Below are 22,339 nucleotides of genomic sequence, written 5' to 3'. Positions count from 1 at the left end.
AAAATCAGATGTTTAAAGTAGCAAGGGCTCTAGGCAAAAATGCCTTAATCCCACAGTAGCTAAGCCCTATTGTACTGGCTTCCAAAAGTTTTTTTTTGTTATACGCACTGAAGTAGAAAGGGACCTTTTTTTTTATAGCCACTCTGAATGGAGTTCTCATTGTCTTCAGTGGGAGTTCATGGTATAGAACTACTGCAGAATCAACCTTCTTATCTTACGGTATGTCACATGGAAGACCTCTGGAAATCAGTTCAAGAAATAGACATACACGGCAAAGTGCAACTTCAGTATGTGTATGAGGGAGACCTGGTATAAGGTTAATACTGCAACCAGTGCCCCATTTAAACAAGCGCCGAGTGTTCTTGGATGTGTCCACACTCCAGTTCATATGGTTGGGGGATCTGTGGAGTTGCATTCTCTGCCAAGCCCTGTGGGAAGGACTTTGGGACAATGTGGAAAACGTTGCAGTCTGAGAAAGTCCAGATGGTATTTGTGGGAGGCCTGAGTCACTCTAGTGGTTGGGGAGGAGATGCTTGCTGGGGTCTGTATCTATGCTACCATATTGAGGCACATGCTGACTGGCTGTTAAGGGGGATGTATGGAGGAGGATTAGAAGGTTACTGGGATTACCATGTGCTCTGGTTTCTTGCAGGCCCCACTAACATAACAATTCTAGGCTATTAGGATAAACTTTCTTTCCTACAGGAGCTCGGATGATGATGGGGAGGAGGAATCTACTGCTCAAGGGAACAGACAAACCCACGATAATCTGTACAGGGTGCACATGCCCAGCCTCTATAGCTGTGGGAGTAGCTATGGCAGTGAGACCAGCATTCCAGCGGCCGCGCACACAGTCAGCAATGCTCCTGTCACGGAGTACATGTGAGTAGCCAGGAGCGAGGAGAGGAGCCATGTTGTAGCGATCTCCATCCAAAATGCTTTGCTGTACTTGAGTTGCGGGTGTCCATTGCACAGCACAGCATAGCTAAAGAACACTTTCTGCAGCAGCTGCCCTGGGAAATGAACAAGCTCACTAACAGCGGTGTGATAAGCCTGAGAGGAAGAGTGATAAAAGGTTCTGTTTATATCGCTTGATCTTAGTGATCTTTTTACTTGCAGCATTGGCAAGTGTTTCTGTTCTCTAATATAAATAACTACTCAAGGTAGATGACTAGGAAGTACTGAGTTGCCTTGTGTTAGAGGATTTACAGTGTTGCCTATGGAAGGGATGGAGTTCAGTGTCACCAGTTTCTATTCCGAGTCTTGTTCCTTAAGGACTGTTCAGAGAGGTAACTGCTTTGCAAGAGAAGTGTTAAGCCTCCCAAGTGGTGGAAATCCACATGACAGCAGCTTTAGACTGTCCACCCCAAGGCAGTTGAGGTCAACAGTCTTTGCTTTCTAGATCCATCTAGTTCAGGCAGGGCAGTCTGAGTTTAGGTATCCCTTCTACAGAGCTCCTGCCCTGGGAGTGTCTGGCTGGCTGCAAGGACTGTCTGTGTTGGATTGGTTCATCTATCTCGTTCTCCCACATTTATTGTGGCTGTTAACTTTTGGGCAGAGAGGCTGGCTTTGTTTAGCTCTACATTTAAAAAAAAAAATCAGATACTCTGAGATGGGTACTTCATAAATGGAATATGAGAGTGTAATCTGAGACGGACAGGCACCCATGTTAGTGTCCCATTGATCAAGGTAGAAGTGACCCATTTGGCATGTAGGGAAAGCATTCCAGGGAATTGAATTATGATGGTTCCAGAGAGCGTCTGTGGAAGGTAATACTGCCCTGCATTGTGGGTTATCCTGTGCCAGTTCCAGAGTCTCTATGCTGGAGACTGTGCCATGTGTCCTCCTATCACCATGTATATTTCCCTTTCATAGGAGCCAGAATGCAAACTTCCAGAACCCCCGCTGTGAGAACACGCCTCTGATTGGCCGGGAGTCTCCACCTCCCTCAGTAAGTGTCTTTATTGCTTCTCTGCTTCAACATCCGAGGCCAAGTTCTGCTTTGGGGATATGCACATGCCACTCCTATGTACTTCAGGGGGAGCTGATTGTGCGGCTCAAGGCAGAAGATCTGGTCCATAAATGGTGAAAAACTTAACAGACAAGGCATGTCTAAGTTGCCATTGAAAATAAAAGCCCAGATGCTACTTGGGGCATGGTATGTATGAAAAAGATCAAATTAAATATAAAAATCTAATAACGCTCTTGGCCCGTCCTGCCACCACTGAAGCTTGTGAGTAACTTTGAGTGACTTCTGTGAGATGGGTGTCTCTCACGCACAGTTACTAACTGCTTGTGGGATTGGTCCTTTAAGTTTGCAAAATAAACGGCTGAACCAGTAAACCCAAAGGTAATGCTGAATCTCTCCTTAACTTACACTGTGAAAACAAAAGGATGAAGTTTTTCCTTTTTGAAGGGTTTTATTTTCATTTCACAACTTTCGAATTCTTATTTTTGTATCTAATTTCCTAAGGAGAAAAAAATCTTTCATGGAAGGTTCTTTGGTAATCAGGAGCTTGAAGTGGCCTCGGAGCCATTTTACTCGATAGACTAAAATATGGATTTTTATTTATGCATTTAAAAAAATAAAATTAGGTGAGTATTCACCTCTCTCCAGATGCTGTAATCTCATTACTGCAATACCACCTTTTTGCCATGGGCCGTCAGAATGCTAACTAACCAACCTGCTAATAGTTCCTGAGGATGCAGCATAGCGTACTTAATAACAGGCCATCCATTATCATTAATGAAAACCCACACCATAGGGGCTAAGCCCAGGTCACTGAGTGGGGCCTTCATACAACAAAAGACTCTTCTAACTCTAGAAGAGGCAAAAGTGGCAAACAGGAAGGCCAGCACTTATTTTTATATTTCTCATAAACTGGCCAAACTTCTTGAAGCTTGTTTAGAATGGGGGGAAAAAATACTTGTTCCAGGTCCCTGACATTCAGCACTTGAGCTTAGAAAGCGTTATCTGCTCTTGGCAATGAAGCTGGCTCCAGAGAAAGGTCAGCCGTGGCTTTCAGTGCGGTGTCCTAAACTGCTGCTGTATTACTGGAATTCTCTGTTACAGCAAATGCACTGTCCCTTTAACACTGCACAGACCTGTTCATCCTATTCCTCTGAGGCAAGGTCTTGCCACACAGCATTTCCTACCCCATAGCTCTTCTGCCTCAGAAAAAGGAGGCTTCTTTCTGCAGGAACTCTAACCATGAGGAGAGGATTCCCTGGTTCTTCAGTAGCTGGTTGCATTAATGGCCCTGAATGTGGAGCTAAATCTTGGTGCTTCCAGCTGTTTGAGGAGAGATGCTGGTAAGGGTTTTTTCAAAGGAATTTCACTTGGGGCAGCCAGAGAGAAGGGCTATGCGGGGGGACGTTATGTCAAAGTGTGGGAGGTGGGATGGAGAATGTATCCGCTTCCCTGCCTGGACCACAAGGAAGAACCCAAGCAGAGGAGGAAATGGGGTTTCTGAAGGAGAATGTACATCCTAGATAGTGAAAAGGACTGTCTGAGGGTGTTCACACACCACCTGGGTAGGAGAAAGGGAATGGATCCCTTTGCGCTTGCCACCTAGGCAGGCAGTGGGGTAGAGAGGATTCTCCAGAGTCTATGTAGGCAGATCTCTGTATTAAGCAACTGAGGCTATTTCAGGAGCAGAAGAAAAGACTGAACCCGTTTAGTCAGCAAACGATTCCTGCTGTTTGGGGTTGCACAGAAAAAATATCTGTGTTCATGCTCCCCTGTTTGGGAGGGGTGTGTGTGTCAGAGATCTGCAAAAAGGAGCCACCCAAGCAGAGTAAAGAGACAGTGCATGGCCAGGACTGAAGTATCCTGCTCCGCTTTGATTGTGGGACCAGATTATGAAAACCAAGACACAATAATCCTAGAAGAGCTAATCACCTACTGCATTGTTTGTCTATTCTTTTTTCCCCCAATCATTCCTTTCATCGTTCTCCTCCTTCTTGTCCCAGGGCTATTCCTGTAGGGTGGTAGAGCCCTCCCTATCACTGGCACACACCACAGCGTGTCACTTGCTTGCACTGTGTTTTTCATGCACGTTGAGGCTGCACTCTCTTTTTCTCTCTCTCTCCTGCATCATCACAGTTGTATTTGGCTGCCATGGACAGTAGCAGCCATATGAGCTGGCAGTTTAAGCCCTCGGACAGTGCACGGACGTACTGGTAACCGCGCCCTCAAATGGAACAGGTACTGAAATAAGGTCCTTCTTGCTCAACCCCTCCTCCACTCCCACCCGCCCCTCCATCCCTGCACTATTTACCCCAGGCCAGTGCCTTATTTCTTCACATTCCTTCTCCCTGCACCTCCCCGCATTCCCTCCTGCCAAGGGTTGAAGCTAACCAGGATTGCCCTGGTGCTGACTAAAGGAGCAATATCAACATTTCACCATGGCAAGGCTTCTTGTATGCATTCTGACAGCCAGACATCCACACCTCAGAGTGGAGCCAAAGTCACCGCTGCTTTAATCCACAGATTCCAAGTTGAAGAACAGTATCTACACCTGGCACCAGAGAGTGCGCCAAACCAAAAGTGTTCCACACTCTAAGCACAAGGTAGAATTACCCCCATCCTGGGTATCCGTTTGGTAACGATAATGTGGCTCAACATAGCTGTCTTTTAATAAGGACTGGCTGTCTGTTACCACCTCTGGCTTCCCTTGAACCCTTATCACTACTCCTTTGCTCACTGATACGATGGCATGTGCTAGAAACCAGAGATTTTTCTGCCACTTTCATTATGTTCTGCCATAGAATCTTAAAACCAAACAATTGCTCCTGCACGTTGCTTGGTAGAACGACCAGCTGTACTGCGAGCTCACATATCTAGCTTTCCATTTTACCCTTGCATTCAGGGTTACAAGTAAGCGACTTTCCCCTGATGTCCAGACACAAGCACTAAAATTCTTGATTCTGCCTAGTTCTGTTTCAACACTTCCGTATGCCAAAAACATTCCCTCAATTTCCTGCATACGCTGTGGATGGCGTGCCAGTGAGTCGTTTCCTTGCACTGCTTCATTGTCAGAGTAATTAATATGCTGTTACAACCAGTCTCCAGGATAGCCCGTATTTCTTCCCTCCCCATAGTGGTCGGCACCCAGAACTAGTTGCAGTAGGAATGAGTAAGTGGTTGGTACCAGGTCTTGTAGTTGTAGCTCATGAACTGTGCGACTTGGTCGAGTTGAGGAGTATGGTGTGTAATCTGAATTCCTGAGCAACACATTGTAACTGGATAAAGTACATTGCAATCAGTCCAAAGAAAACTCTAATCACCATTGAAACAAAGTGGAAACGTTAGCACCACTTGGAATGCAGGATTCTTTCCAATTGGGTTGGTATGGTCCACAGTCCACAGTTTGCATCCTGTCCCCAGACATACTTGTACATAAAGCTGCTGCTCCTCTTCCACATCCGCCATTCCTGCTGGGGCTTCTCTGCTGTCACCTCACACTAGATACCCATTCTCTCATGTCACTGCTTGGTCTGCCGCCTTGCCATTTGTCTGCTCTGCTTTGTGATGTGCTTGGGGATTTCTAAGATGCTGGCTGAATTATGCGGGGGGGGAAATACAGTTTTGCCTTGGTGCACTCTGTGACAGTGTATGAATGGAAATCTAAGTGAACAATTAATGCATGATGCTAGTGCTCTCCAGAATGTCTCCGCTTTCTCCACTCTTATAGCACTCTTGCAGAGACCTTCCTTGGGCATCCGCGCTTGGTGCTTTCCTGCTTCCTTATTCCTGCAGGTATTATAGTGGCGCTCTTAGCAACATTGTGTTTAAGGGCCTATCAACACTATATTTATTGTAAACTTTGTTTTACAGGGTTTTGACTCGAGACTTAAAATATTCTCTGGACTGAAACTTGACAAAGTCTCAGCCTAGAATCTTTTCTGTGTACCAAGGTCAGACCAAGAGTCATATGTGGCTTTGCAAAGATAAAAGGTTCTTGCACTCTCCCAAAGATCTCGCAAATTGCGCTCATCTTAGAAGCAGGGTTTAACTGTAGTTCTCTCTTAAAAACTAGAACTCTGCGATTTCAGGATCCACTGGCTGGCCCTGTCTCCCTGCCCTGAAAAAAGGCAGGTTTGTTTGTTTTCATTGCACCCGAAGTTGTCCAAGATACTTGAGTCAGACTTTAAAAATGAATAAAATTCCAAGCCTTGAAGCTTCAGTTTGCAGCTAATTAAACTAGGGTAAGCCTTGGGGTTTTAGCATTTTTGAAAGGGAGCCGCCGTACATAAGTACTGTGTTCCTCCCCTGCCCCCAGGGGTTATATTGGATGGGAGTGGTGCATATACATAGTACAGTCTTGCAGTATAGTTTGTGATGCTGTGAAGTACCACAAGGTCTGCAAAGACCACAAGATTTACCTGGCTTACATTCAAATACGGCCTCTCCGTGCACGTCAGTTTTTTGCGGCCAAGAATTTTTGTGCCTGCAAAGCATATTTGTTAGGCACCTACTTAGCCAATGTGTGCTCACAGAACTTGTCTGAATTTTTTTTCCCCATAATGGGTGTGTCTAATTCATTGGGGGGTGGGGAGAGTACACTTTTTTGCAGAAATGCTAAAACACAAATGTACACGGTACCATAGTAGTTCTCACTGACGGTTGGTAAGTGATCGGTGATGTATGTCAAAGCACAAGACATCAGGACAATCAAAATATCCATCTACTGGGTGGTTCATGATGGCCCGATAGGGTACCTAATAAAATGATGAAAATACATGTTAAAACTTGTATTGCTTACGTGGTTTTTTAAAAGAATATATATAGGTATATAGGCACCTGGAGAGTCCTAGCCAGAATGCTGGAAGGATCCATAATACATGATTTTATAACCTTCTATGAAAGCTGTTTTTGTTTTGTTTTTGTTTTTTAAGGAAATTAAATACAACAATCTACCTTGAAATAACTTCAAGGTTGTGTCACAGACAGGCAATATCCAGCCAACACTGACTTGAGGATGGTACTTTGTCTTTAACTTAGCAGTGAACTGTCTTTTTGTTTTTGTTTTCCCAAATGTCTGTCCACGCTATAACTCTTAATAGTGGCTTTCTAATCAATTAGATGTTTAGTCACTTGAATGGTTACAGGTAACACAGTTCAGGTTGTGTCCCTCTGGCAGTTTTCCTGACATCACCGACAGGGCACCTGCATCTACGAGCCCACCTTGATGTTAGCATCTCTTTGAGCTCTTCTCCCATGCTCCCTCGGAAGTGCAATGCAGGAGTGGTATCTCAAAGTGGTATCTGTGGCATGTGTGGTAACGCACTCTCAGGACCAGCCAGTTCTGCTAGGGGTTCCGTACGCACTCCCAAAACAGTGAGGTGAGCTGGTTACAAGAAGACATCATGTGTCTGTCTGACTCCAGAGGAGCAAAACACTGTTAGCTGCCTTACTACCAAGTTCTAACTATGTAGTGTGGATGCACAACCCTATGTAGCGCTAACCTTGCCAGTAACTGGTTACAAAGTTGGTTAAAAATTGTGATGTGGACACAACGTAAGGCACAATACGCATGAATTGAGAACATCAGCCTTAACTCTGACTTCCTTGGCTTTTGTCAGCTTGTATGACATCTTATGGTGGTTTTAAGGAAGGCTTGAATTTAAAACAATACCTTCTGTTTCACTTTCTATCCAATTTTGCCTTTAGTTTGAATTATTGTTCTATTCCTTAGTGCTATTCAGACTTCTGTATCATGGATAAATTGGAGCAGATCCAATATCTTTTGGCCTCTGCATGCCACTGGGTGTATCTGGTACATCCTTTAATGCACCCCACTAGATTGCTGTTCTTTTGATTCAACGATTCTTCTATAGTTGGCGGCTGCAGGTCTACGTGTATGATCTCTCTAGGAAGGGATGTAAAAAATATGTTCCTGGATTCTTTATCTAAACACTGCCTTTAAGAACCTTGGAGAATTGAATTCGTGCAGTCATCCACTTCTCTTCTCCCGCCCTGCTTCTCACCCACCTCCACAACACAGATGGAGTGCTACTGTCTGAAAAATTCTTCTTTTTAAGACTCCTGCTTCGAGTGACACCAGTGGGGAAATCCAGCTCTGCCTGCTGTCCCTGAAATACTCTACTTTTGTATGGGTTCCTCAGAGGAGAACTTCTAAACTACTTTGAGCTTACTGCATTTAACTCTTCTGTGTGCTTCTATCAGAGTCCCAAACTATTTATTTTTGGGGGCAGTGGGGCAACTATAGTTACACATCTGTGTAGAACATCATCCATAGTACTGCTAGACTCCTTTTCAGTCCTTTTCTCAATGGTGAGAGCACACATAAGACGACCCGAGAGAGACAGACAGACACACTGTCTCTCTCTCTCCTACGTTTAGATGCTAGTGCTGGGCTGGGTCATTGTTACCACAAAACACCCATGTCCTCTCTCAGGCTGAACATTTCTGATGCAGGAAGGCACTTAAAAATGAGCAGTCAGTGAGTATACAAACAAAGCATCAACATCTCTACAAGCTAATACAACTGGGGATCCCCGTGCTCTGCTCTGAGGTGATGAGCTCTTCTACGATACAGATTTTTTCCTAGACACTGATGGAATAATGGCAAAATGCTGTTACTGTACATAGTGCTCTGGTCTCTGCTGTGCAGGTACAGAACACTTTACAATGGTCTCGTCAAATGGGAAAGATTCCTCATAATGGAGTTTAATTTTTACACTTAGTTATATAACTACACATCTGTTTTTTGTCAGGTAAACTTGCTACTTTAAGTGACACAGCTTAACGGTTGAACATTCAGTTTGTGATCAGCATTATCAGGAAGTAAAGACAAAGTTCATAGCAGCTCTTTGTAAAGGGGGGAGCAGGAATTAACCCTGCTGACATCTGGGTCGTCTTTGTCCAGCTGTAAAGCATATTAACCCCATGATGACACAAGGTGGAATTCCAAGTGGAAACAGTAACCATGTTTATGGCTGGAGTTTCATGCTGGCATGAAGGCACAGTGTCTCTGTCCTTACTGCTGTGTACAAGTCCTGGTATTGAGGGTTTCATTGCTGTGTTCTAGCAAAACTGCAGATGGTTTGGATGAGTTCATATCATTCAGCTATCAGATTCCCTTGGAGCTGTCTTCTAAAAACAATCTAGCCACCATGAATTTCCACCTTCACTCCAGAATCCGCCTTTATTACTGCCAGGCTGTAGGAAAACTGTCCAAAGCCAGGTTTTGATACTAACCATCCAGTTATTGTTGGTGGATATCAGTCTAGTTCCAGCCTTGTGGTTATCCTTTGTGGACAGATGACTGCCCTGTGCATAACCTCATTGTCCTCTTCTAAGCTATCCTTGTCATGATGCATATGGTCTATTGACATCTTTGTTCTCCTGAGAACATGAAACACATCTCCTCCTTCCCACCTTTTTACCTCCAACCTACCCATCTTCTACAGGGCTGAAGTGGCAATCTGACTGCTGAGCCACTTTGAAATCCTAACAGGTGGGTTTTTATACATGCATTGCACCCACGTTCTTCTCTTGCATTCAGAATACTTGGAGTAAATTATGTCTATTGCTTCTTGATGCTGGTATTTCCATCTTGCTAGGGAGCTTGACTAAATCAGCTAGTCCTTAGATGAAGGCCTCAGCCAGCCTCTTTCTGTAGCAGGAGTAAAAACGTTAGTCACTCAGACTTGACTGCGTAATGGCCTATGAAAGATTGCTTGTCAGAGCCTCAGAAGACCATGCTCAAGGCTCGTTGGTAAGCTGTAAACACCAACACAAGTGAGCTGAGGTGCTAATAGTCTGATTCAGAGTTCACATCAATCATTCTGACTTACTGTGTTTGTTTTTTGTCTTCCTCTCCAGTACACCTCCAGCATGAGAGCCAAATACCTCGCTACCAACCAACCTCGCCCAGACTCCGGCAGTGTGCATTAAAAACAATGCAGACACAATAAAACTAAACAAACGTGCCAACTGCTGCTACTCTGTGCTGTCCGTGTAGAACAACCCTGCTTTCCTGTCCCAAACCCAGTGCAACTCCTGCTTCTCCAATCCAGACCATCCCTCCAACCTGGTACCTGTGCATTGGCAATCTGAATGGAAGCCCCTTTCAAATTAAACCTATACCTAGTTGTACCTGGAGAGAGCGAGCAAGCATCTGCGCGAGATCACCAGTTTGTCTGGGATTCACCTACTTGGGACCAGCTTTGTCAACAGTCTATCAGGAAACATTTGCAAATATTTTTACTTCGGTCTCCCCTACCCTCTCCCATTCCACAGAAGAACTGGATGGAAAAATGTTGCAGATCTTCAGTTCTGTGTGGTGAGCGGAGCTACTCAGTCTGTAGGGTACTGAAGAAGCAGAGGCTCCGAGCCCATGGCTATACTGTACAGATCAGGAAAGCCATGCCAATGTACACGCTTAAAATTCCGTGCACCTAGTCTTCTTGCCCGATACCTTGTGCGGAGGCCCTCACCCTATGTCACTGAATACCTACTTTTAGCTGGGAGTCTGACCTGGGCTCCACTCTCTCCTCCGGTGACTTTAAATAAGCTTTTTCTTTCCTCTTTATAACCAGCTTTTGCATTCTTGAGGAGTAGGCGGTTTTCAGCACCAGCCAGCTGTCCCGGATGCACCCCTGCCTGCCCATTGCGGTGAGCCTGACCTTTCTGCTCCATCAGGGAAGCCCCTGTACTCACAGATGGCATTCTGGGCGCTGCTTTTGTGAGACTGGGTGCACACGGAACACACAGGAGCCAGCAATTCACTTGGTGCCAAATTTTTCCAGGAAAAGACTTGTAAGACTTAGGGGTTTTTTGCACTAAATCGTTTCAAATCTCTAGGGCAATAGCCTGGCACTAGGTCTCATGGGACAGTCCACTTGCAAGAGCAAGAGAGATTATAAGGTCCAGTGAACATATAGCAATTGTGACAGATTGCTGGACTCTTCCATTAATGTTTGGAGTAGAAAAGTCAAGTCTCAAGGCATTGGCTTTAGAGGAGGATCCCAGGGCCTCAGCCCAAAGCTCGTCATAAGAGCAGCAAGGTTGCAGCCTCCTTGGTTCTGCGCTCCAGAAAACAAAAGTCTTAAAATATGAATGTTTGGGGGTGGGGGGTTGGTTTGTTAGGTTTTTTTTTTTTTTTTTTCCTGGTCATAACTGCTAACCACTAACTGCCATACACAAGGCACGTGTGAATAAACTCCTAGCACACTGTGCATGGGCCACGGTGCAATGGAGTGTGCCTGCAGGGGGCAGCACCCTACACCAGTTCTGTACTTTCTGTTGAAGAATGGTGCTCTACAGGACATAAACCACTTTTTACTAGAAAAGACTCAACGCGCAGCCGTGCGATAAATGGATATGAACTTTGTACTCAAGTCGGCAAAAGAATCGTCCTTTTGAATTTTCCTTTCTGTGCAAGCCATCTTAACGTAGTTGCTTAGGGAGACTTAAGCAAGAAACAGTAAAGTACAAAATCTCATAAATCGGAGGTGGGCCACAGGACAAACGTGGTTCAAATCTAGCACCACAATATCTGGATTGTATCAAAGGAGAACTCCTTTCTCATCTTTTAGTTTGCTCTGTATAGTGAATGTCCATAATGTGGACCAGTCAGCCTAGCAATCTGCCTTTGCTCTGGACGATGATATCCGACTGCTCCAGATCTTGTCCTTTTTCCCTTTACTAGGGGTGAGTTATCGCCACTCTGGGAACATTTTGCATATTCCACGGATGATTAACTAGGATGCCAATACTTCCTCTAGGGGAAGTTACATACTCCAAGAAAAGGGATATTTTGAGACCTCTCAAGGAGATAGAAGCCACTAATGGACTAGCCCCCTGAGGAAGGGGGAAGAAAGAAGGAAGGAAAGTAGCACACTGACCAGTTTTTCCGGGAGAGGAGGTCTCAGGGTAAACGCTAGTTATGTTGCATCACAGATCCCTTAAAGCCTGGTGTGAGCTGCATGTGCGTGGTGGGTGATATGCAAGCATGTGGCGCTGCTGGCTTACAAGCCTCTGGACAGTTGGATGCTCATAACAGCTGGTATGATCGAGTGGGGAAAACTGAAACCACACTTCATGTTAGAGAGAAACCAATCCCTGTTTTCCCCTAGTCGATTGGACTATTTCCCATGTTGTCTGTCAGCCAGAGGCTGCCCAGACTCAAATACTTCAGGCTTTTAGATTTAGAAGAGCCACCCCAAAATCTGCTCCATGCCTCTCAGTAGCATGGCCTTAGTCCTGTAAGGTAAGTGTTGGAAGAGCATAAAGCAGGAAATAAACTTCAGTCAAACAGGTGCATCTGTCAGCAGCTTTTGCTGTACAAAGAACACATGGGTTTTCCCACTGGGCCTTAGGAGAAGTCAGGTGCAGCATGCCAGAGCCAGCAGTTTCAACGCTGGGAATAACCGAGCCAATACCTTTCAGTGCAGTATCCAGGCTGGAAACTGCCTTAGCTTGCTTTCTTCCCAGGCTTAGAATTTGTTCTGGACGGTACAACCGATTAAGCTAACAGGGCTCAAAGGCTATAGCCAGTTGCTGATTGGAGATCTGTGCTCTGTGACTTTAAAGTGTACCAAGGAAGAATTCTGTGGGACACTCCACTCCCAAATGGCCAAGAACAAGACTGCAGTGTGCTCTGTGTACTGCATGGTTCCACCCCGGACTTCCTTTACTTGACATGGATTTTGCACTTTTGTAAAGAGTCACGGAGACCTGCTGTCCCACTGCATGTGATGCAGGGACCTCTCTATTTTAACACGTTTCTATTTATTTTTTTTATATGGCTCATTGGGCAACAGTGTGGCACTTCTAGGGGTTGGTCCAAATGGATCTGCTGCAGAGCCAGTAGCATGTGCTCATAGCACGGGTGTGAAGCGATCGCTGTAGTCTTAAGTGACCAGTCTGGTGTAGTCTGTGTGCAAACCCTGAACGCATGTGGGCACAGCATGGCCAAGGAGTAGACATCTCAAAATTCAAGATCTCCCAGAATCTCTCCCCTCCCCCATCCCCCCATAGGTGAACAGCAGGAGCTTACTGGCAGAGAGTAATCTGTTGTAAGTGGACCTACTGGTTATGGGAGTCTTAGATACAGTGAGTAAAACTGGAGTGTCTTTTTTTTTTTTTTTTTTCTTTCTTCCTCTTCTGTAATTTGTATTGCATTTTAATGTGTGACATTTCCATGCCAGATCACGCCGAATGTTTCCCAGCCGACTTCTCAACAGCACACAATCATCTCAGAATCAAGCCACATTATTGCTTATTAGTACATGGCTCCAAAATTCAGGGGAACTGAGAGACTCTGATCTCCGGGCACCTGTCTGACCGCAAAACAGGAGGCAGCTCCTGTGTGGTTAGAAAGGTGACAGCAGCAAAGACATTGTTTGCACTTAGGAAAAAAAAAGTCATCGGCTTGTCTGGCTTGTTTGCTTTCTTTCCGCTCCATCGTCACGTACAAATGATGTTTTGATTTTAGAACTGAGACCTTTCAAGCACACCAACATCTCCACAATGTGAAATGTAAATAGCATGTTGGACTCTTGTGTCCCGTGTTCAGAACTGCATTGTAACTGTAAAGGAAATCGAATCAAGACTTGGCTGTGAATTTCTTGTGCTGTCTTGGGAATATAACTGTAGTGTTTGTATCCTGTATGTAATATTAACTGAATTAATTTTACTTGCTGATAAAAGGGTTCAAATGGAGATCGCAGCATCCATCATGTGACCAAACCTGACCAGGAAGAGGGGATTTGATTGCCCCCCATCCTCTTTGAGTTCTCCCCATTATTAATTATTAGTTATTAATTTGTATAGCCAGCTCTGTGGGCACAGGGGGGTGTCCATTTGAGTGCTTTGAACTGGCCGATTTGCATAAGGGGAGGTTTTGGAAGGGCCCCAGAGGAGGAGTCACACACAAGTTGCCCTTAGAACGTGTAATGTTCATGTGCACAGTCCAGGCTTTCCCAGAAAGATCAGCTTCCATGGGCTGGCCTTGTGCTCTGCTCGTTGTTCTTGGCACTGTAATGTGGGTAGCAGATGGACACCATTCTGCTGAGCAAGTGCCTACATGGTACAAATGTTTATATAGATAAAACCCATCTTTGACTCCTAGATCCGGTTTCTTTCTCTCCCCGGGGGCAGTCAAGGCTTGAGGTTGGTGCAGAGACAGCACACTGCCCTTTAGGAGGGAGAAACGGGAGAGCATCACTCTGCTGACTGGGCCCCTTCAAGTTGATTTAAGGGTAGGTGGGTTCCCATCGTCTGTCAGAAGGGTGGTGGTTACATGGCAGGACCTGGAGAGCAGAGGGATGAATGAAGCAAGGAAATGGAGATCCTCACGGTGCCTAAAGGGACAGTGTAGCTTTGGGGGAGAAGGGAACTCTCCTTGTGGCTTTTTCTTTCCCTGCTTTGCAAGGTCATTCATTACTATCCAGGTGTATCCTGCCTGGTATTGGAGCATCATGTAGGAAGACATTGGCTCCACAACCGGGAACTCCAGGATCTGTTCCCTGAACGTGGCCAGAATCCAAAAGGAGCTGAGAGGGAGGGAGTGCATGTTGGCTATCCTAGTACACCTTCTCTCTGGCCCTTTTGGTGGTGTATTTCTGCCAGAGCAGCCTGGAAGAGCTGGGACTGTGGGTGGGAGGCACTAGCACTGTGGACTCTCTATTCCAGAGAGAGCGAGGATCCTTGCTAGAGGCAGCCTGCAGCAAGGAGTATTGAGGGAAGTCAGGCTTCCAACCACCTGCACTGGGCCAAGAAGCCACACACTCCCACAACTGTGCAGGGACACCAGCAAACAGAGTCAGGTGGAAGATTCCCCCGCCGATCTAGGACAGACTCTGCTGCTGGTCGAGAAAGAGGACTTGGCAGGGCACCCTGCCCTGGCCCTGCATTTCACCCAAGATGATTCACCTTGCATTCGCGGTCTCCCCGCCTTTAACTAGAGGCTGACATCGGGGAGTGACCTATGCACTGTTGGTGTGGTAGCATCAGGAGGCAGAAAATTCTAAATGTTTTCCGTTCATAAACTGAGAGTGGGCTGACCTTCCAAACAGATGAGTGGAGCCTCCTGCTGCCCCTCAGCTATCAGTGTGTGGCTCCACCAAGTGTGGAGGAGAGTTGCCCAGTGGTTAAAGCGGAGGGCTGGGAGCTGGGACTCATAGCTCTTACTCCAGACTGCTGCTTGTTTGCTATGTGACTTTGTGGGCAAATCACTTAGCCTCTCTCTGCCTCAGCTTCCCCTTGTAAAAATGGGGGATACCCACCGGTGGGGCGGGTTGGAGATCGTTGACAGGAGGCATGATTTAATTATTTATTTCTGAGATCTGTGAAACTGCCCAGCAATCCGAGGGCCTGGACAAAAGGAAATGGAAAACTATAGACCTGACAATATGCGAAGTGTGAAGTTTTATTCTAGAGAGGGTAACTCCTACCATTTCTAGGCGTTCAGTACCGCATCTCTCCTCATGCGATTCCAAACTCCCTCCCTCCCATGTTCACACTGCAGATCAACCAGCAGACGTCTCCAGGGGCCTGAGATCCAAAGGCAACTGAAGTCAATGGAAAGACTCCTCTTGACTTCGGTCATCTTTGGATCAAACCCTAGTGGCCCAGCTGTTGAATCATATGCCTCGGGTCCCTTGTTAGCAAATGTGAGCTGGGAAATCCCTGTGGGTTTAGTTAACTATCATCTTTAAGATGGACGTTTTTAATTTTGTTTTTGACACTGTGCACGGAAACTTACTGGTGAACATGTAACTGGCCTTTTTGTAATTCTTTTGTTTTTATTCTTAACCATAATGGCTGTATATCATACCACTTTATATACATATATGTATAATATATAAATATATACTTTTTTTAAACCTTTGGACCTGCTAGTTCCTTTCAAGTATTCCTGCACTTACCTAAAACGTTTTTAAATTGTGAGGGTTAAACTGAAGAGTGAACCCATTTTGTATCTTTCCTTTTTCTTCTGTAGTTTTATTGATTGTACCGTAGCTATTTTTTACTGTAACTTTTGTTCTGAAAATACTAAAAAAAAAAAAAAAAAAAAACCCTAAATGTAACTTGTGGTTTCTATTCAGCTTGGGTTTAATGTTTTAAAATAAACAAATGAAACTACATAGCACTGTTCTATTTTGTAACTTTCTTTTATTGGTAGAATCTCTTGCTTTAATTTTGACCTATTTTGCCTGTTACTACACAGCTAATTGTACAATGTTGTGTACACTGTTGTGTAAAGTCAGTGGAGGCAAAGGGAATAGAAACATTACTTAGTACTATGTATTGGACTGAGATCAGATGATCAGAGCAGGTGTCAATCCCGCTAATGCAGTGGTTCTTAAACTTTTGTACTGGTGACCCCTTTCACATAGCAAGCCTCTGAGTGTGATTTCTTTTTTTCCCCCTTTATAAAAACACTTTTAAATATATGTAACACCATTATAAATGTTGGAGGCAAAGCGGGGTTTAGGGTAGAGGCTGACTGCGACCCCCCCCATGTAATAACCTTGTGACCCCCAGTTTAGAACCGCTGTGCTAATGCTACCATATGTGCTTTAACTGGTAAAGTTAAGCAAGCGCACAAGTGTTTCCAGAATTGGTACCTTGTGGAGGATATAGTTTGGAATCTGCTAATATGGTCTGTCCCAGGGGTTTATAACCAGGTTCCAAATGTGGACTCTATTCTGAAATTTGGTGTATAACATTTCTGGAAAGGCTGAAAGACACACCCAAAGGGTAAAGGGGAAATTCTAAATCAAGGTGATCCTTTAAAAACAGTTAACATTTTCTCTCTACTGAAGAGTCTGCTGTTGGGCATTTGGAAGGGAAAAATACTGGATCCACCGAGTTTTGAAAACTGCTATTGAGTATTCCTGGTCACTGTCTTGCACAGCACTTTTTGACAGTTTGTCACATTCAGGTGTAACAAGTGCCCAGGTGAAATGGCAAAACTGGTGATTGGAGTGTGTGTGGGTGTGCTCGCGCACCTGCCCACCACACTCTTCGGTAATCTTCATACTCTGCTATGGGAACTGTCCAGCTAATGTGTTGGACATGTCAACCAGGGGACAAGATTTTTAGGATGGTTCCAAAAGCTCACTATCAACTGTTCTCTGTAGGGTGCTTGAACCACAACAAATGAAAAAGGGTTAACTTTACTGGTGAAGTTCACTTGACTGTACACATTCCCATATTTACAAATACAAAGGGGGTGGATCCCACGTTAGACCCTCACAGACCCCTTCAGAAGACCACAAAATTAATGTAAACTGCTCCATGAAATCATCACCTGAAGGCAAGATGACTGGGGCCATTTGTAGTTGAACTGTCTTTCCTCCTTACCTGGCTGCAGAGTAGGCAATAAGTGGGGTGTGTGTTTTTTGCAGTTCATCTGTATCATCCTCTGATCACAACAGCAAAATAAATCCTTTTCCTTCCTGTACTGCAGTTTTGGTTGATCTGTTCGGTCTACTCCTATCAGTCTTCGTCGAGGGTTTTGTTACTAGCTAGCGTCGGTTCTACTCCCTGACTGCTGCATGAATTGAGGGCCACGTGCATGAAAAGATTTAATCCAGGAAACCACACTAGACCCAAACTCGCGATAGTGCTGCCAGCTCTTGCCACTCGTCCCAGCTAACTAATTCAAGCATCTTAGGATGGGGTTACTGCGAAGGGAAAGAAATGGGGACCTCCGGAGTGCTCGTGCATGAGGGAAGGAATCGTGAATGGTACTAGGGAGAAGGCAGAGTAATCTGGTAATGGAAATGCTCCAGTAAAAAAAAGTTTTAACCCAAATGCTAGCATGAGAGCCCCATAGCCACGGAATTTGCTTTGAGAAACCAGGTATGTGATCAGACTGGGTTCCGTTTAAGTGGTGGTCATCTGTATTGTGTAGCTCTGATCTGCTGCATGATTTGTGCAGTACTTTAATGTCACCACCAGGTGGCGGCAGGCTTCACGTTGAGATCTGATTCTTCAGCTTCTTGCCTGGGTGAAAGAAACAGGGCTTCCAGGAGAGATTCTAGCTGTAGGGCACAATAGAATGTCGTGGATCACCCTTACGGCTACCTCCCCTTCTTCCTGTCCAGTTTCCTCCTTCCTCTTCCCCCCCCCCATACTGTCCGTTGCTGTTAATAATCAACTTCTGATCTATCCCCCCAGAGGCAGAGAGCTCACGGGACTCCATTCTGGGTATTCTACTGCCTGCTAGGACAGGGCTTCAGGAGCAACCTGTGCGTCAAATTAACAGGAGTTGTCCTGGCACTACAAGGCACCTGTAAAACAGATGGGTTCAGATGGGGGTTTGGGGTCAGGCCCTTTGTAAGTCAGTGGAAAGACTCCATTGACTTCAGGGGTGTCTTGGAGCCAGACCGGAAGCTTTCAAGGAGGGGCTGGGTTAGGCTTCTCTCTCCTATAAACTCATGAGTTTTGGGATAAGAATACTTTGCATTTCTACGTCATGTATATCGTCTGAGGAGTCTTTACAGACACAAAACAGCCCTGCGGCCTGTGAAGCAGGTAAGGGAATGTACAGGGATCGCTGCCCCCCACAACTGACATGCAGCTATGTTCCACTGCTTGGGCAGCTACTGTTTGATGGGTGTAATAGCTGTTTAGGGCAGGAAGTAAATACCATGTCCCAGTGCTGTTGCAGTGGGACTGGAAGTAGGTGGGGTTTCATTACCCAACCTAGAATATGGTCAAAACAAAGCTATTAACAATAGAGCTGGATCGCAAAAAAATTCTACTCTAGATTTCTTTAAAAAAAAAAAATAATAAAATAAACTTTTTTTCTAAAACCTTTCAAGGGTTTTTCTGATGAGGGGGGAAAAACTGAAGGCTGAAAATGCTGCTTCACCGAGCTGGTCGTTCAGCTGCCTTGCCTCTATTCTCTAGGGGCTGGGCTCCCTGGCTATACTACATCTTCCATGATGCACCATGTTCTCTATGCTGGGTGACACGCTGTGGTGAGGCCACTTGGCGAACCTGGCCGTTAGAGTAGAGAAGAATGGGAGCACGGGCCACCCTGATTGCAACTCCAATGCAACACCACGGAGCCATTTCTCAACTGAAGTTCACGGCTTAGGCTAAAATTTTTCAGATGTTTAGTGTCGTTCCCCCCTCCCCCAACAGTCCCCCTCTCCCATTTTCCCATAGAAAGCAGCCGTTTTTCATAAATCTGTTGAATAAAATTTCTGCAACTTCTCACTACCCCTATTCTAACCAATAGTGCTGCACCATCTTAAATGCATATAAATTGTCAGAGCACAGTTCTGCCTTTTGCCCAAAAGACAGGGGCCTCGTGCTGATTCTGCAGCACTGGTCTGCTGCTGCTCCAGAGGGCTGATTACAGCCAACTGAATAATCAACACCACTGCCTGGAAAGGTGGAGCCTTCTTGTTTAAGTAGTGACCTGGCCTAACCCTGCTCACCTTGTGGAAGCTGACAGGAATTGCAGCACAAGCTCCCAGGGCTGCAGACACATCACACCACTAAACCATTTAACTCAAGAGCCTTGGCTACACTGGTGCTGTACAGCGCTGCAACTTTCTGTGCTCAGGGGTGTGAAAACGCGCCCCCCCCCCCCAAGCGCAGCGAGTACAGCGCTGTAAAGCACCAGTGTAATCAGCGCCTGCAATGCTGCACGCTCACTCGCAGCGCTGCAAGCTATTCCCCTCGGAGAGGTGGAGTAGTTACAGCGCTGCGAGAGAGCTCTGGCAGCGCGCCTACACTCGCGCTTCACAGCGCTGCCGCGTGGCAGTGCTGGGAAGTCCTGAGTGTAGCCAAGGCCAGGCCAGTACCTTGCAGTGCACATGGGCCATAGGAATTCTTCCCATCTTGCCTCCGACCCTGTTGCTGGAGACCGGAGAAGGGGTGGTGAACCTGGTAGCCCAAATAGTGGGGAAAGGCTTAGGCATCCACTACCTGACCTCCTGTGGCTGGAGACTTCTGTGTTTCTGCTCAGCCATTCACTGATCTAGCAATTGACACCAGTAGGTGGTATGAGCTGGGTTTGGAAAGAGTTCTAGCCAATGGAAATGTCTGGGCAAGGTGTTGGAGGGACAACATGATGGCCATGAAACCCTTGTACTAAAGGGAAATGAAGAAGGAGCCTAAATCCTAGTATGGAACAGGTGTTGTATGAAATGACTCCGTCCATGTGCCACAAATCCTCTGACTTCAGAATTAAGGCAGAATATTTTGAACCAGACAGTTTTACAAGTCCCTGGGGTAAGTCCAGAAGGAATCTGGCTATTTGGTGGTGGTTGTCCCTGAACAAATATCAGGATTTGGAGGGTAATGCGGGTCACTCCTACATCTGAAGATATTATCTCTGGGCAGATCTGTGCTGGTGTATCTCTCACTGTAGAAAGCAGCAGCCATACACGGTATGCTTGGCTTGAAAGCTATTTGGCACTCTTGAACACTGCTCTGCTGGTGGGAGACTTCTTTGGAATTAGGATGATTTCTATGAAGGGGGTAGATATTTTGCTTTTCCTAGTGTCAATCTGAATCTGGATGAGGATGTGAACTTTCTTTTTACAGTTCTTGCTTGTTAATATAACTGAAATCTGTATCCTTGTACTTGGATCTCAGCTAGGAATAATCTTATAAGGAGAGCAGTTTGAGCTGAGACAGCATTAATGAGAATGTTGTGGCTTTATAGTGCAACTCTTCCAGAAGGCCACCCGTCCCTAGCTGTATCAATACACAGGTACAGTGCCGACTTCCCTATGTTGCCTTGTGAATAACCTGGCAGGACTCGGCTCTAGGCAAGACCACTTTCCTTCCCAAGTAACTGCCAGCTTTGCTTCATTTCATCTCATTGTGGGCCCTAGGGAAAGCACTTGTTTTGTCTGGAGATGAAGTGTCTGTGTCCTCTACCTCCTTCCTCCCCCTCCAACCTTCCACCTGAGATGATTAAACCTGAGCTCATCTCAGAGAGAGAGAGTGAGTCTCTGGCTTCCACTGGAAAGTGTGAGGAGCAATCATTGACAGAGAGCGAGTGCCTGTCCTGTTCACTGAGTAAATATTTTACCAGGTTTGATATCTCCCACCAGGGCTCAGAACGTGAGAATGCCACCTGCACAATGACCTTTAACGAAGCTATACCTCTCCAATCGCACTGCCCTGCCCTTTCCCAGCAGGGAGGGCTTGAATCCTCACTCCACACTTCTACACTTCACTGTCTACTCACGCACCAATGTGCAAAGCGCAGCTCTATGCTCAGGGACAATCCCCTGGGAGAACTGTACAGCGAGGGTTAAGTATGTCAGAATAAAGCTTTGTAGATGGAGAAGCTCAGCTGGAAGGAACAATTCTAGGTACTTTTTGGCAAAGGGAGGTGGTAGCTGTGATTTGGGGGGGGCAAAGGGAGGCACAGGGCCCCGTTTTCAAAAGCATCCCCTTACTTTTGTGCACTCCACTTGTCAGTTGAAGTTAGTGGCACTTGCAGGTGCTCTGAAAATTGGCTCAGAGGCTCAAGTTGGGCACCTAAAATTAGTGGATGTTACAAAGTTTGGAAGTGAATTGTTCTAAGTCGCACACCAGCTCAGGGGCCATTACGTATAGCTCTTGGCAGTCTCCTTTTACAGAAGAGGAGGGACAGGGGACATCCCCTGGCAAATGTCTAATCAGAGGGGCAAAATGCTATTTCTGGGAGCAGGGGCCTCCAACCTGTTCCTCCCAACACAAAATGTGAAGTATGACTCAGTTTTCTTGTCTGCCTGAATGCATGGGGCCTGTCCATGCAGCTCTGCCAGGGCGAAGGGGTGGATAAGTTAGTCCAGACTATCTTCTAGAGGCCATTACACCACCTTAAACAGAAGCCTGAAGAGAGCAGTTGGATTTGTTTGACCACAGGGTGATGCTGAAGCCCCACTGTGGAGAATGAGAAAAGCCTTTAAAGTGAGATACCTTGAGTACAAGACAATAGAGGCACAGCGTCACTCCCCAGTGGCTTGTCTGGTAAGCGACAGCCCTGAACCCCAGCAAAAGAGCCTTTCTCTAGGCCCAGCAGCTTGGGGCACTATACAGGAGTGGTAGCATAGCTACTGTTTCATTGTACTCTGCAGCACAGTCCCATTCACAAACTGGCCCTGACTCTGTGGTTTGGTCGTCTGCCTCCAAAAATGGGGTCCTGGCCAACATTCCTTTACTTCCTACAACCGTTTCTGCACTGCAGGGCTATGGTAGGTCAGCGCTGAGCAGCCAGTGGGATGCCCCACACCCCCAGCGTCTTAATTCATTGCTGTTCAAACCCTCAGAAAAAGGAGCTGGAGGAAAGCAAAATCTTTTGTGGATAACTTCTCCAGCATACATCTGGCATGATTCCGC

The 22,339-nt window shown here is 45.9% G+C and overlaps 1 protein-coding gene across 3 annotated transcripts in view; it reads left to right on the top strand.

Annotated features, from left to right (window-relative positions):
* Positions 1–16,127, top strand: part of TTYH3 (tweety family member 3) — a 235,317-nt gene extending 219,190 nt beyond the window's left edge. For 2 of the 3 annotated variants that reach the window (XM_054041299.1, XM_054041298.1), the window contains 3 exons: positions 706–882; positions 1,876–1,951; positions 4,106–4,206. In XM_054041299.1, coding sequence (XP_053897274.1) covers positions 706–882; positions 1,876–1,951; positions 4,106–4,186 — 334 coding nt within the window. In that variant the 3' untranslated portion in view covers positions 4,187–4,206. Of the gene's footprint in view, positions 1–705; positions 883–1,875; positions 1,952–4,105; positions 4,207–9,853 lie in introns of those variants that run through there. The other variant, XM_054041300.1, reaches the window with a different exon arrangement.
* Positions 16,128–22,339: the final 6,212 nt, after the last annotated feature.

The sequence above is a fragment of the Malaclemys terrapin genome, chromosome 10, assembly GCF_027887155.1.
Source record: "Malaclemys terrapin pileata isolate rMalTer1 chromosome 10, rMalTer1.hap1, whole genome shotgun sequence".
NCBI classification, from domain to species: Eukaryota; Metazoa; Chordata; order Testudines; family Emydidae; genus Malaclemys; species Malaclemys terrapin.
The sequence above is the reverse complement of the archived record's forward strand: the minus strand, read 5'-3'. Positions and strand labels throughout refer to the sequence as shown.